The sequence below is a fragment of the Dermacentor silvarum genome, chromosome 8 (genome assembly GCF_013339745.2).
Source record: "Dermacentor silvarum isolate Dsil-2018 chromosome 8, BIME_Dsil_1.4, whole genome shotgun sequence".
NCBI lineage: Eukaryota > Metazoa > Arthropoda > Arachnida > Ixodida > Ixodidae > Dermacentor > Dermacentor silvarum.
The window spans coordinates 78,747,433-78,762,881 of record NC_051161.1 but is presented as its reverse complement, the minus strand read 5'-3'; the positions used below and the strand labels follow the sequence as shown (position 1 = coordinate 78,762,881).

Sequence of the window (15,449 nt, the reverse complement as noted above, 5' to 3'; positions counted from 1 at the left end):
GTTTTATGCCGGGGTCCACCAAGACTTCACTGACGTATTTCCGTCACGGAAATACGTCAGCTTACAATGTACACGAACATAATACGAAGAAAGAAACCAGAAGAAAAAGTTCCACAAACATGCAAAATTTGGAAATCGAACCCACGACCTCTCGGTCCGCGACGATAGATCGCCGAGCGTTTAACCCATTGCGCCACAAACGCATTTGCAGAGAGCTACACAGACGCGCCTTATATATCTAACACTCCTCCGTGTACCCGCGCTCTTGCTCGGGGCGGTGCCGCCGCCTACGAGCAGAAAAGAGAAGTACTGCATTATGACACTAACGCGCACCGACAGTGAACGCTTCGGTGGTCTCAGCACTACGACGCCTCGATGCCAGCATTCGAAGGGACGCTGGCATCAAGAAGCACTACCAACGCCACCTAGGTGGCGTTCACCGTACTCAGCACAGCGGAGCGTGGCCTCCGCAATTAGCTCTGAAAATGTTTCTGAAGTTGATCGCGGAGGCTGCAATTACGACGCGCTGTACGCGCTGATTTGACTCGGTGACGATTCAGTTACGTGCTTTGTCTTGCGCGTTGTATTAGTGTGTCAGTTACGTGCTTCGTCTTTCGCGTTGTGCTAGCGTGTGCAGCGTAGTGCAGCTTCCATATGCACGACGGTTGCTCATGGTCATCGACGTTGGTAGTCGTGATGGAGGAGACGTGCCACCAGGCGTCAGCGTGGGTGCATCAACGCCTAAGGGCGCTTTAGCCACAAAACACCAATAGACATTATATATCAATGTGCAATAAACATTACACTACTTCTGTGAAGACACGTTTCACTTTCGTGTTCTATACCAATTCCTATATAAGAGGGATCAACCACATTTTTTTCATGGCACCCAGTGTGAACCAATGCACGGAACTCACTACCTTGTGTTTGCTGTTTTCCAGATGATAATCATTGCTTTTGGAACCGTGTCGTTTACAAAGCCAGATGCCACTTTCAGCCCCGCTGTCATGTTTTCATGTGTATACATGCTCACAATAATGGATACTTTGGCAACTGGTGCTCCGCACGTCCTCAGACTAAAAAGCTCGGTGAGTGTATGCTTTGTTCCGTATATATATGGAGACGAAATATTCTAATCACCCTTTAATCACACGTTAGAGTATATTGCACTAATCTGCGGCGTGGAAGGTGAAGTGGTTGATTGAGAAAATCTGCTACGAGCCTCTCCGGACTTTTGACGACTTTGGTTGCCCCCTTTGTGTGACAAATGCAGATGGAGCTCTAGTCTTCGCAAAGTGTATTGAGTCAAATAAAAACGGCCACTGAGGAATCTTTATTTGGGCAAACCATTCAAAACAGCCCACAATATACTATGACAAAGGCGTTTGTAGAGTTGCGCAGGGAGTTTCAAAGGGTGATTTTCATTGGCGAATGCGGAACAAGTTTTGGCGCTCGGCTCTCGTGTACTTTTTTATAGGGCTTCATTCGGAGTATGTTGCTGTTTTCTTCTCGAGTTTTCTAAATATTGCCCCATGGAAATTACCGTCCATCTCGGTGTCCTTGAAGGCTTGATTCTAGCAAGAAAATTACGAAGCATTGCTTCTCTTTGGCGTATTGAAGAAACTATAGGCCTGGTCTTTCCCTTTCGTGCTTACTTGAACATATAACGCTGTGATTTCTCGCACGTTTAATTCCTTGTTAGAATCTACGAAGTTAATAAAGTACTTCTAAATTGGCATAGCATCGCAAGTGCCCGAAAAGGCAGGCGAAACCACATGAAAGCACACTGACGTGGAGAAAAGATTAGAGACAATGACTTGAGCAGCTGTTTTGTCATATATACGGCTCCTTTTCTGTTCTTCACAAGTTATTTCAATCAACATTTACGTATCTTGCAGCTTGAACAGTTATGTCAAATTGCAGAGCTGCTGTATAAATGTTTTCCCATGACCAAACTGCGCGTAAATGCGGAAGTGCTTAGAGTATGTAAAGGGTTACAGAAACCTGTCAAGTTTTGTAATTGCAGCAATCCTGCATAGCGTTTTGCGCCAGTGGGGCATACGGCTACTGCCCTAGGATTTTTGTTTCTGCGGAAGATCTTGTGTCGATCTTGTTTCATGCTACCAACTGAAAGTGACGCTGGACGTCGTAATCAGAACAATATCACAGAATCTGTTCGGCAATATCTCTACACCGATTAGATTTGAGTGCAGGTGCATGCACAGCTGACTACGTTTTCGAAGAAGCGGCGGAATTTGCAGTGCTTGTAGCAATGAAGCTCAGGTTTATTTTTTATTATTTCCTGCTCATTCTAACATTATCTCTGCCTTGTTCTCAAATATCCACAGTTTTGAGTAATTGGTGCTATTGTAGCTCGACAATCGAATTTATCCTTAGATCAATTTGGTAGTGTACTAACGTTGCCACACTTTGCTGTTTTAAGCTGTTCCGAAGCTGTAGAAGACTGATATCCTTTTTCAAAGAGGAAGAGTACAGCAGGGTGGAAGACGAAAACCGACATTCTCCTAACGTCACAGGTATAAACTATTCATTTTTCAATCATGCATGTGTCTAGAGATGCCCACAATAATATCAAAGAACGTGTTGCCTACGGAATGAAGCAGTGCAAAAGGCTGCTGTTTACTCATGAAATCGTTCTTCTAATCACCGCTGTCGCCATCAGACCCACGGGCCGCATTTAGAAACTGAGTATGCCCCTTGCAAGTGCTTTGATCTTATAGAAAGCTTACGTATGTGATTCAACTCTAGGATGCGGTAAACAGTTCTAGGCTTGCTAATCTGAGGCGTGAAGTTCAATAAGTCAATTGTGTTAGCCTAAATAGGAAAATATGATGGCGCGCGTAGTGAAGAAAATATTTTTGCGCATTTTAGGAGCAGCTGAAAACTCCGTCTATTTGGTATCTTATTTGCGAGAATGATCCCTTCACTCACGGCATACACGTAAGTGTATGAGAATTCTTCTCGCGGGCTCTCTCCGGTAGCGTCAAGTCAAACCTCTGACCTGAAGCAGCGGCAAAAGTGAACCATCTGCTTACTCAACGTGGCTTCGATTACTTCAGTGCGCTGACGTTTGGTACGTGCGACTAATTTGCTTGAATCACTGGCATGTTGGACGCGATATTCGACGTGCCGTGCCTTGTAAGTAATGACGAAAGAATAGTATTTTCTTGCTCGCAGTTCTTGCACCCAAACTAACTCGTTCATGCACTTTGAGCCGTTTATTTCATTCGTTTATAAAAAAGAAAATGTTACATGGATGACTGCACACTACTCCAATAGTTAACTTGAAAATACACAACATAATTTCCAACTTATTTAACATTGTTTCACTTAAATTTCCAGCTCCTTGAAATAATATAATGTAAATTTGATGAATTTATCGACACTCCATCATAATTATTAGCTGAAGGGCTAGATGAACAGCAGCAGTGTATATAGGCACTATACATGTAAAAACCCAAGCCCAACAGACAAATTACAAAACTGTGCGTGCATGTTTACCTCCGCGTCTTGCCCTATTGATGCCGTTCGTACGAACGAAAGTTGTCTCTTCAACGACAAGCGAACAATATCTGCTGAATTCAGCCAGGCTAAATAAAAATTACATACTTTCTTGTTTCGAGAAAAAGAGCCAAAAGAAGACTGGTCAAAGTTATAGCACTGTGGCTGGACAGTGCTGGATTACTTTTATACGCTGTCTCATAGCCTCTTCTGAAGTTTTGGAAGGTTATCATAAAGTATCTGACATATTTTGACACAAGAAAGGCGCATGAATTATCTCTCAAAGTTATGTGGGACCTTGCAAGTACACGATAAGCACGTTACCGGTAATGCAGCAGGCATAATGTCAGAAATTTCAGCTTTAACGCGGTAGCGTTAAGGCACGGCCGCTGGATAAAAAAAGTTGTCGCAGTTTCACCTGAAAGGCGAAGCATCAATTGCGATAGCAAATTTGTAGAGAGCTATACGGAGTAAGGATAGTAGTTTTATCAGCTGTATAAATTTGGACATGCAGCAGCACCAGCAACGTGCAGAACTGTTGTCGACACCATCGGCGTTTTGCCCGCGTTCGCACAAAATGCGTGCGGCGTTGGTGACTGTTGCCGGAGCCTCTGACATAAATAGGCACTTGGTGCCGCAGCTAAACGTCGCCTCCCTTCCCTCCCCCCCCCCCCCCCCCCCGCAGGCCTTTCGCGCTCGGAAGAAGGCGCGTTTGCTCTACATATATGGTGATTGGAAAGGAGGAAAGAGATGCCTACTTCTGCAGCCCTTAAGGGAGCAAGGCGCAGAACGCGCGTTTATTCTCCGCCGTGGGTTCACTCCCCGTGAAAGCGCGCGTCCCTCGCGCCCTTTCACGCGCACATACAGCGTTCGGCGCGCGGCGACGATTTCATCTCCACTGACGTCATACGGAACCTCACGGCAACGGCTACGGCGACGGCGACGCCGACGGCAGAAATCTGCTTTGGAGTGTCCATATAATTGCTATCGCAATAAAAAGGTGCGGCTGGGCCGAATGGCGCTAGTCATCGGCGATGGAACGCCCCGTCGGCGGGTACGCGCGATAGCGTTCCAAGCGCGTTCCTGACGCATTTACTATACCGACGCCAGACAACAGCGGATCACACCGTTTTCGAGGCACGCGACAGGTCGCACCTTTTCTTTATCCAGCGGCCGTTGTTAAGGGCCCCATGTCGCAGAAAAACCGGCGTCGGCGTCGTCCGTGGCGGGAAAGATCACCCTCAACCACCGCATCGGCAAGGTGTTCTGGAAATGTCATTCCGAACTACCCCTGACCGCTCAGGCCCTTCGTTGTGGTACAGGCTTTTGGTGAACAAAAATGGAATTTATCACAGTGAAATGCCTAAAAAAAAAATGTCACAGTTTCGCCCTAAGGGCGAAGCAATGAATGCGATAGCAACACAGCAATGTCATACGAAGTAAGGTGAGCGTCTTTGGTAGCAATATGAATTGTAGTAAACATGAGCTGATTAAGTAAGGAGGTGTGCTGCGGCGTAAGTAGACCGACATGACGAGACACTCGATGACCACGAGAAGGCGCATGTGAAACGGTGGTGTTGATGAGAAGCGCTTCCCGTGGGCAGCGCGTGCGAAGGGACACATCTGTAGCGCTGCACTGGCGATCCGGGCAGCATTGCATGTGTAGCGTGCGTTGGAAAATGTGGCCCGACTATTACTAACTGAATGAACAAGCGTGGTGTGAGCGCGCACAAACAAACATGAATAGATCACACTGAATGACTGCAGACAACGACCGTCAAAACTCTGGCAGCAAGCGGATACGCCGCAGCGGCGAACGTACGTGCGGTCTATCGCTTCAACGGAAACGGAGCGCATAAAGGTCAGAGCCGTGTGGAGATAAGAGGCGGTGCGAGCGAGCGACGATCGCGGTTCTTGGCGGCGTAGAAGTGCGCCCCCCCCCCCCCCCCCCCGCTCCCTCCGGCGCTGGCTTACCGCTTCCTTGCTTGCGCGTGGGAGAGATAAGAGACTGTGCGGACGAGCGACGAGCGCGGTTGTTGGCAGAGAAGTGCGCCCCCCCCCCCCCCCCCTGCTCCCTCCGGCGCTGGCTTTCCGCTTCCTTGCTTGCGCGTGGGAGATTGAGTGCGTTCGCTCTCCGTGATAGCGCGAGTCCCCGCACGCTTCCGCTGGGGCATACGGCGCGCGGCGAAGATTTTATCTATACGGAACCTCACGGCGACGGCGACGGCGACGCCGACGGCAGAAATCCGGTTGAAGGGTCCATATATTTGCTATCGCAATAAAATGCTAAAGTACAACTTAGTCAGAACCTGCAAGCATGGTGGCGTCAAACTGTTATTTTAATGTACAAGAAAACAAAATTCTGTTACGAGGAAACCCAAACACAAACCTCTTTTGCGAGCATTCCTACCATAAAAACACCGGCTCACTTTGGTAGCCTACTTGCGAAAATCTTATCCAGACGGCGCTGTCATCCTCGGCAGGTTAGGGAGCCTACATGCAACGCCGTTGTAACGGCGTTAACGGCGTTGCATGTAGGCTCCCTACGGCAGGTCAAAAATGCAAACAATTATAAAATAATGAAAAAAGGTCCTAGGGCCTTCACATTTTCATATAAGACGACGTATATGGCCCCCTGGAGAAACGTCTTCTCAGCAATGCATTTCTGGTTAAAAGTGAAGCCGACTTTAAGGAGATCGGTGTAAGCTTCGTCGTTGTAAGCTGGCTTTCCCACGTTCGGTGTTGCAGGGAATGAAGCCTGCTTGCTGGGTGCGAACGATGCGATGCGAACGGGTGCCGATGACGCTATCGCGTTCTACTCTTAAAGGCGAAGCTTAAGCGTCCTCCAATTTTTAGCCGCACCAAAATGTCCTGATAAATATAAGGCGTGCGCTTGTGATCTCACAATTATTGCCAAATGACCTGACTAAAACGGCGCAGGCCTAGACAGTCTTTTGCGCAACCACATAGGAAAAACTTGATAGGTTCCACGTCAAATGCTTCTCGCCGAGGGTTCCAGCCAGCCTAATTGTTCTTCCCCGCTTAGGAAGTCAGTCTCCACGCTTATAATTTTGTGGAGCTGTTTCTGTGTGCTCCTGTGTTCATTTATTTTGTTGCTTCGTGAATGGCACTGGCAAGCCAAATCTGCCAGAACAGGCTCCCAGTGAGAACAGAACATAGGGCGCATTAGCATTCTGAAAGCTTTCGATCTATAGAACTTCAGAGAAAGAAAGAGAAAGAAGGAGCGAGCGAAAGAGAAAGAAATACAGAATGAAACAGAGAGAGAAAGAAAGCGAGAGAGATAACCTAGCTACAACCAAGAGACGCAATCAATCGGCCAGCGTCGCTGTGTCTTGAGCTTTGCGCGGCCTAGTGCAAGCTTTCGCCTTTTTTGTGTGTGTGTTGTGGTGCTGGCAGGTGCCACCGCACCAGAAAAGGTAATTTTTGTGGGTAACCTTTCTTTTATGCCTCGATATAATTGTATAGCTCTTCTCAGCCAGTTATGGAGTCACACGCTTCATCTAGCTTATCTGTAACTTTTTATCAGTCTGCAAGTGTCGGCCCAAAGTGCTGCTTGTTCTTTCTCTTGTCCAGGCTAAATTAGGCTTCCAGGTCAATTTTGGTCGAAAACGAAGCTATATGACATCGTTTTTTCTGGTTTGCATAAGCAGCACTCGTAAATATGATCTACTTTTCAATCTTTGGCATGCAGTAATTCCTCAGAACGCGCCAAATCTCAGCCACACAAAAAAGTAAAACACTGCGTTATGACTGCCACGTAGTTGCTAATTACGTGATGGCTTCTATGCGGAGTACACATGCTGAGGAGTCGTTTATACGCTGATACGCAATACCTTGTTGTGTTTGTTAGACATATTGTAATATACTGTTGAAAACCTTGAAGAAAATTTGAGATGACGGTGTAGACAATATGGCTTGGTCAGGCCCAAGAACAGCAGATTTACATTCATAACTGAGAGAGAGAGAGAGAGGAGAGGAAGGAAAGGAAGGGAAGGCGGAGAGGTTAATTAGACTTTGTAAAGTACAGTCATGGAACTGATAGCGAGGTGAGACCAATTAAGGCAATATAAACTGAGATAATATACCAACCAATTGTGCATTACAAACGAATAAACGGACACGCAAAATAGCGAGAAAAGGAAACTACAAATCTGCTTTAAAATGCAGCTTAAGGGAACATGTATGAATACGTTGCAGTCGGCGAGGTCACATTGAAGGACTGCTCGTTCGCTTGGGCCAAGAGGGATGAAAAAGTGGAAAATCCTGCCTTGGATGCTATCAGCCTGTTGGTTGAGAGGGGCTCGCTCGTTGGCATCGTGGGCCCAGTGGGCAGCGGCAAGTCTTCCCTCCTGTCAGCCATCGTTGGAGACATGAGACATCTGAGCGGCACTGTCTCTGTTAACGTGAGTGGATTCGTAAAGATTGGGATAAGAAGGTGGCGCCAGGTACGACCACTGTCTGAGTCGCTGCTGAAAAGGTAGCTCTATCACAATGCGGCCGCCGAAATCGGCACATTAGCTTGTGACGTCAAGCTCAGTAGCAGAACGGCATGACCACGAAAACGGCTTGGAAGACCAGCAGGAAGAAAAGCGATAAAGTATGCCCAAGGAAATCTTTTTATGGGATAGTCGGTTCATCTGATGTTTCTTTTTTCTACCATTGGTGTGGTGCCAAAATCAGGAGAGGAATTCAAATCGAAGTTACCCTATACCAGATAGTGCATGAAAGCAGAAGTAGTACTAAGGATGCTCGTTTGGCTGTTAAATTTGAATGTTAAAGTAACATTCTCTTCTTGCTCAGAAAGTTAGCAAAAATATTGTCTTGCGTGTTTCAATGCTTGTTAATCTTTGACGCAAGCGCTAATGTTTTTCAGAGTAAAACAACGTATTGCATACAGCGTTCTTGCAGATTGGGTACACAGCAGAAATAAATGGAATTGCTTTCAGTGGGAAGCAAAATTTGTTTTCACATTCGTTTCTGCGGTATTTGAAGCTATGACACACATTTAGCTTTTATTTATTCACCAGCAGTGTCCTTCATTTTGCTCCTTTATGTACTCGAGTATTTCCCGGATGCCGACTAGAATAGTTCATCTAGAAAGGCGCTTTGTATTAGTAATGTCCATTAACTGTTGTCAATTTATTTACAGGGCTCAATTGGCATTGTGTCTCAAGCGCCACAAATATTAAATATGACCATACGAGACAACATAACCTTCGGGCGCAAGTTCGAAGAGCTGTACTACGCTAAAGTTGTGGAAGCTTGCCAACTCTATCGTGACATTAACATGATGCCAGCAGGAGATCTCACCGAAGCTGGGGATAAGGTAAGGCTTGCAGTAAGTGCTCACACCACACTGCTTTGAACGTAAAGTTTTTGTAGAAAACAAATACGTGAATTATGCAGCGCTGCTTGGCGATGACGTTATTCCAGCTGACCTAGGCACTTGTGCTTTCATCATTAAAACACTTGGGAATAAAATACTTAACATCTGATAGTCTCCCTAATACAATTTGTCATGTATAATTAATGATTGTCGTCTCAATAGTGACATGTCACTAAGATTTTTTTTCGCGATGAACTTCCAGAGACTCGCCCCCGTATTCAGGAATGCATCTTAACTTGAAGCCTATGCACGACTTGATCTCAATGACGCCTGTTGTGAACGCGCCGAACGAAACGCATTGAGCGCACTGGGCGTGTTCACGCCAGGCGTCATTTAGGTCAAGTCAAGCATGGGCTTCAAGTTAACATGCACCTATGAACACGGGTGTTATCGTGCGCCAATGTATGCAGGGTGAAATGCTGAGCGGCGGCCAGAAGCAGCGAGTGGCGCTAGCACGGGCAGTGTACTCGTGCAGCGACATCTACCTGCTGGACGATCCGACCAGCTCCCAAGACGTTCGCGTGGCACACAGCATCGTGCAGCAAGTACTCGCACACGGTGGCCTCCTTACTAACAGGGTGAGAAGGAAGCGAATGTATGAAAGCTGAAGCCAAGGATGTTTAGGAAGGTTAAAAAGCAGAAGTAGGTGCTATGAGACCCTGCACGTGCTTGCACATCCAACGCGATAGGTTTTCATTTTAAGACGCTTTGACATTCAGAAGGTTTTACCAGGGCATCGGCAAGCTCACACAAAAAACTTTCTGACATCACGTTAACGCAACGTTGAATTAGTAAGTATTCAGTATGCAAAGAGAGACACACCTCTGGGTGAATATTTTGTTGTTGTAAATCACAAACACTTGACAAGCGTTCATTCCCTAGTTCAAGGCACTGAAATACAAGGCGGATAGCGTTTCCGGCAATCCCAATAGAATATTTTACTTGATTTCATTTCTTTAAGACCCCATGAAGAGACATTAAATAAGTGCTGAAAGAAAATAGGAACTGGTGCACTTTATAAAATAGAGGTAAGAATGGCTTTTACAAAGGCAGATGGGCTTGTGATGGCAGTAGTGAAGTGTGGAAGGTCATTCCAGTCTTGCTGCTCGAAGAAGAAATTAAGTTTTAAAAGGAATGTGTTACACATTTGAGCACGTAACTAGAAGTACATGAGGCAGGCGATGAGATGATGTACGGTGGATGCAAAGCATGATGCACAGTGGATGATTATAGGGAACTGTATAGAATGTATGGAATAAAATGTGGTAACCTGTTGACGGAAGGCAGGCTTGACAAACCAGCTTCTGCTTTCAACAATGAAATGCTGATATCGTGTGATTAAGAATGACTAAACCTAGTAGCGTGGTTCCATACTGACTCCAGTTCATTCATATCTTTCATGGGAGTTACACATGAGGGATGCACACTCAAGTTTCGATGTGACAAATTAATTGTACGCCAACATGTTTACATATTTTGGAGAATTGCGTACATTTCTCGTAAAAGGCCAACTGCTTTATTAGCTACTCAAAAGGTGTTAGCAGCGTCCAGGCGCCAGGGCAGACCATGAAAGTGACGCCAATGTACTTCAATGACTGGGCTGATTTTACTCGCACAATAGCGACATAATCAGTGAATACGAGGGTTGCCGTGGGGGAAGTGACACACGAGTGTACCTTTTATCAGAATAAGATACAATAAGCCAGCTATACTTGAAAAGTTATACAATCATGCTGTAGAAATGCCAAGCAAATGTTTACGCAAGCGTTACGACCAAGCGCAAAACGTGCATTGCGGAAATTTGCTGACTTCAGGCCTACAAAAGGCACCAAAGGCAGTGCTATACAAAAATTATGTCCTGAGCTGACCTTATAAACACTGGGCAGCCACCATTTTGTGAACGTTGCTTCGACGATTTTTTCGCATGTTGCAAAGTGGACCGCGGGACGGTGCGAAACTCCGAACGATAACGCTCGCTTGAAGGACGTGGTACACCACGCAATGTTTATTTAGTCGGTCTGCCAAAATTAAATGAAAAGTTGATAGGCTCTAATGCTACTCGTGCCTTGTAATGAGGCGCAGTTTGCTTTAATTGCGTTGAAAACGAAGAAAAGAAAGTGATGCCTTCAGGATTGTCGTGAGATGCGTCTTCGAGTAACGGCTATGCGACGGCGTTCTGTATCATATAGGGTAGGTGGCTCCGCCTTTTTACAAGTAGTATTATAGCGATTAGATTTCGGAGAGTTCAAGCAGGTTACCCTTTGTTTCTGTGTTATACCCGTCTTTCCCGACAACGTGGGTGACTGGGTAGTTTAAGGTCTTAGGGGTAGGTTATCGGTCTGTTGTGCGGAGAGATCCGTGTTTGAAAAGAACCGTTGGACCAGCTTGGGTCAATGAGGCAGTGACACTGCGCCATTGTGCCGCTCTTCAATGAATTTCTTTCACCCCAACTTGGGTCACTGGGTATTTTGCACAATGCGCCCCTTTTTAGTGGACATCTTTGACGCCAACTCGAGTATCTGGGTAGGTGCCGCTGGGTAATGCTTTACTTCAATGGCTAAAGATACGTGTACGTTTATCTGATGCTGGGTGGTATCAAACTTGCATCACATATATTCAGACTATATATATATAGACACACATGTCCCACGCGCGGACTTCGTGGCGGCGCCGCTTCATGGCGCAACAAATGCGCGAGAGAGTAGCCCGGCTGCATACTGACTATATGCATTGCGCATTTCGGCGATCGCATAGTGGTGTGGCGATACATTGCGTCAGTGCTAATTACATAACTGTCGACAGTCATCATGGGATGGGTTCTGTTGGAATCTTTAATGCGATTAACTTTTTTAGGGTTCTCCACGCACTTTCCTGCGCCATCTATCTATCTATCTATCTATCTATCTATCTATCTATCTATCTATCTATCTATCTGTCCATCTATGCCTGTAACCAGTTTCTGGCCAACTTGGGTTACTGGTTATTCTATGGTCTAGTGGGTATAGCATCGACCTGCTGTGCTGAGGCAACCGGATTCGAAACAAGCCGTCCAGCCAACTTGGATCATGAGTACGTGGCGTTGGGTATGTGTTGATCTTCAATTAACCTCGTTCGCACCATCTTGGGCTACTTGGTTTGCGCATGCACTAGGTATGTGCAACTCTTTAATGAACCGCATTGTCACCAACTTGGCTCACTGGGTATGTACTACTGAGTATGTGCCATTTTTTCAAGGGCATCAAAGTCCTTAAAAAATTTCTTGTGCTTGGCCTAATCAAATCAGCGTCACATATATTGAGACAGTTTAGTGCGAATATATATTTACGCATGCGCCACGCACTTACTTCACGGCGGCGCCACCAGATTGCATGTCCTGATTGCATGTCCACGAGATTGCATGGCGTAGGGAGCCTACATGAAACGCCGCATGGCGTGTCTCGTGGTAAGCGCGAGAAAGCAGCCCAGATGCATACACGCCTAATACATCACGCTTTATGGCGGTGGCAATATGGCGTGTCACTTCATTGCTTCAATGCTAGTCTCATCGACGTCGATGTGCATCGATTATTCGGTGCCGCCCAAGTTTTCTACTTTGCATGAATATTTGCATTTTTATTAGCAACGAGATAGAGTTTATACCAAACTATTCTTTTAATTAATGCCAGCAGCTGGAGCTCGAAAGTACACTTTGTCGCAATATAACCTTAATAGTACAGATTTTTGAAATTGGTAAATTAACGGCTCACGGAATGAGAGAAAATAAGAGATAAAATGCAGAGAGGTTAACAAGACTAGCTGTCCTGTTGGCCACTCGGCCGTTGGAATCGGGGTAAGGGCAGAAAAAATTGAGACAAGAGGATAAGATATGAACAAAATCTGACCGCACAAGCACGTGGATGGCAATTAACAGCAACTGTTGTTTTTTAATCAGTCCCGATGCTTTTAAAAATCACGCAGGGTAAGCATAGGGCTCATGAGCCTTGAAACACGAATGTTAAGCCTTCAATGCAGCTAGTGTTTTGTTATTGCGGACCACAAAGAAAGAAATTGGAGTACGCTTAAGCTTCGCCTTTAAGAGTGCAACGCGATAGCGTTATTGCATGGACGCCGTTGACGCCGACACCGACACCGTATTTTCTGCGACATGGGGCCCGATCAAAATTTGGATCACGCCTGTAGGTTGTGGTTAAGTCGTAGTGAGTGAGTGAGTGAGTGAGTGAGTGAGTGAGTGAGTGAGTGAGTGAGTGAGTGAGTGAGTGAGTGAGTGAGTGAGTGAGTGAGTGAGTGAGTGCGTGAGTGAACTTTTTTGGGTCCACAATAGACGCGAGTAAACTCGACGTCACCTGGCTAGGCCCACTCGGGGACCATCAGGTCAAACCTGATGGCCCTCTCGCGGGCCCTCTGGACTGCCAGGATTTGAGAGGTCTGATCCTGGGCCTTAATAAGCATCATCATTTTCTCTTGGGTGAAAGGGGGACCGGCAGATGCGCAGCCCCACAGGACATGCTCGAAGTCCGCATAACCACCACACAGGGGGCAGTCCGGGCTTGGGAACCGTTCGGGGTACATTGTGTGCAGTGCTGCAGGGCTTGGGTAAGTGCTGGTTTGTAGAAGTCTGAGAGTCACTGCCTGGGCCCTGCACAGTGAGGAGTGCGGCAGAGGCAGAAGTCTTCTTGATAGGTAATTGTGTTTGCATATCTCGTTCTACGAGCAGAGAGGCTCGGGCCGCCCTAGAGAGGACGCATTACCCGGCGCACGGTCAGTCAAACCTCGTGCAGCCGAGTGTGCCTCCTCGTTGGGGTTGAGCGAGGCACCTTCAATGTTTCCAAGGTGCGCCGGGAACCAGGCCAATGAGTGATCTTTGAGGTCTTTGGCGTTTTGGATGATACGTAGTAGATGATACAATTTTTCTGAGGGATTTTACTTTGAGAAATTCAATTTTTGTTCGCTAACGCTTTGCGCCACGCGAAGGGCCCGCCCGGTCGGGGTGGTTGGGGATGATGCGGTTCGGCATGATTATTTCCCCCAGACGGCGATGCTTACGCCGACGCCGACGCCGGATTTTCTGCGACACGGGGCCCTTAACGCTATCCCGTTAATACACGTCAGGGATGGTTCACGTGGGTGATAGAAAGATGGCACAAGAGTTACAGCGTAATTACGTCACAAGGCACGCACATGCAAATTTGGCACGTGCAAAGTATGCACGTGATAAAAGTTATCAGATATGTTTTCAATGGGTAGTATTGTTTGTTTTGAATTTTTTTATCTGGTATGCTTTAACACCAACTTTTTGCTTCCACGCTTTTATTGGGATCTGCTCACTAAATACTAGTTGTTCCTTTTCGGTGAACATTTCGATGATTTTCTTGGGCTTGCCCACATTGTGTTGTAGCGGTTAAACTGAACAGAATGAAAGAAACTTACTATCTAATAAAACTCCCTGTACTTTTTGACACTTTTGCAGACACGAGTCCTGGTTACGAACAACTTAAGCCTGCCCTTATCTCCAAACCAATGGGTGTTAATGCACGCGAAGAAAGGAATCACGTTTCGTGATTTCAAAGAATTGAAAGACCACCCCGATGCACCTGCGGAATTATTTGAAAACCCGACTTCAAAGCGTCTGCCGGAGCGCACAAACAGCTTGAAGTAAGTTGGCGCACAATAGGAAGTAGTGAGCATTGGTTCGAGCGAAGCTTTCATTGGTGTTTGTAAACGACTCTGTTCCTTCTTACCGAGAACTTGCAAGTGGAGGTCACACGACCCAGATGGACGCTTTTTCACTGGGAACCACCTTGCTTATCATACAGATGTTGTGGTCGATCATGCACATGCCACGCATGTCAACGATGAAACAACCAAGGTTACATGAAGATGACCCTATGACGACGAAACGGCCACATTGACATGCCGCCACTGGATTCACTACAACAGAAAGACATCTTCCTCTTTCTTGGATATTACGTGCCAAAACCAGTTCTGATGCCGACGGCATCGATTTACCCTTTTTCAATTACATCAAAGTCCTTTAAAAATTTTGTCGTGCTGGGCGGAATGGAATCCGCGCCATCACGCTATCGATGCCGTCGACATCGATAGAACGACCACGGCGGAATGAAGACTGCATGACGGTGATAGAATGGGGCAATGGTATAACGACGACAGAATAACAATGATGTAACGAGAACGGCAAAACAAGCATTGGATGACGGTGCTAGAGTGACGACGGCAGTGTCAGGATGATGGCGGGACGACCACGTGGTGCAGATGATGTCACGACGACGTAACAACAAATATGAAACGGCCACGTGGTAGGACACTGCTGCAATGACGTTAATGACATGATGATGACAAAATGGCAGAAATGATGTGACCATGAAATGACAATCGCAGGATGACGACGTGGAAGTGACGACGACGGTGTGAGGAGAACGTGATGCCGAAGTTGAAACGAATGCCGATGGTACGAGAACGACGAAGTTGAACGAGTGATGGCATGACAGCGACTCTGTGACAA

The 15,449-nt window shown here is 46.5% G+C and overlaps 1 protein-coding gene across 1 annotated transcript in view; it reads left to right on the top strand.

The window, feature by feature from the left end:
• The window catches only part of LOC119462223 (ABC transporter C family member 3-like), an 87,774-nt gene that overhangs the window by 28,316 nt on the left and 44,009 nt on the right, over positions 1-15,449 (top strand). Inside the window, exons 6-11 of the mRNA XM_049672894.1 lie at positions 942-1,088; positions 2,444-2,537; positions 7,741-7,946; positions 8,693-8,869; positions 9,340-9,507; positions 14,397-14,581. Coding sequence (XP_049528851.1) covers positions 942-1,088; positions 2,444-2,537; positions 7,741-7,946; positions 8,693-8,869; positions 9,340-9,507; positions 14,397-14,581 — 977 coding nt within the window. The remainder of the gene's footprint in view (positions 1-941; positions 1,089-2,443; positions 2,538-7,740; positions 7,947-8,692; positions 8,870-9,339; positions 9,508-14,396; positions 14,582-15,449) is intronic.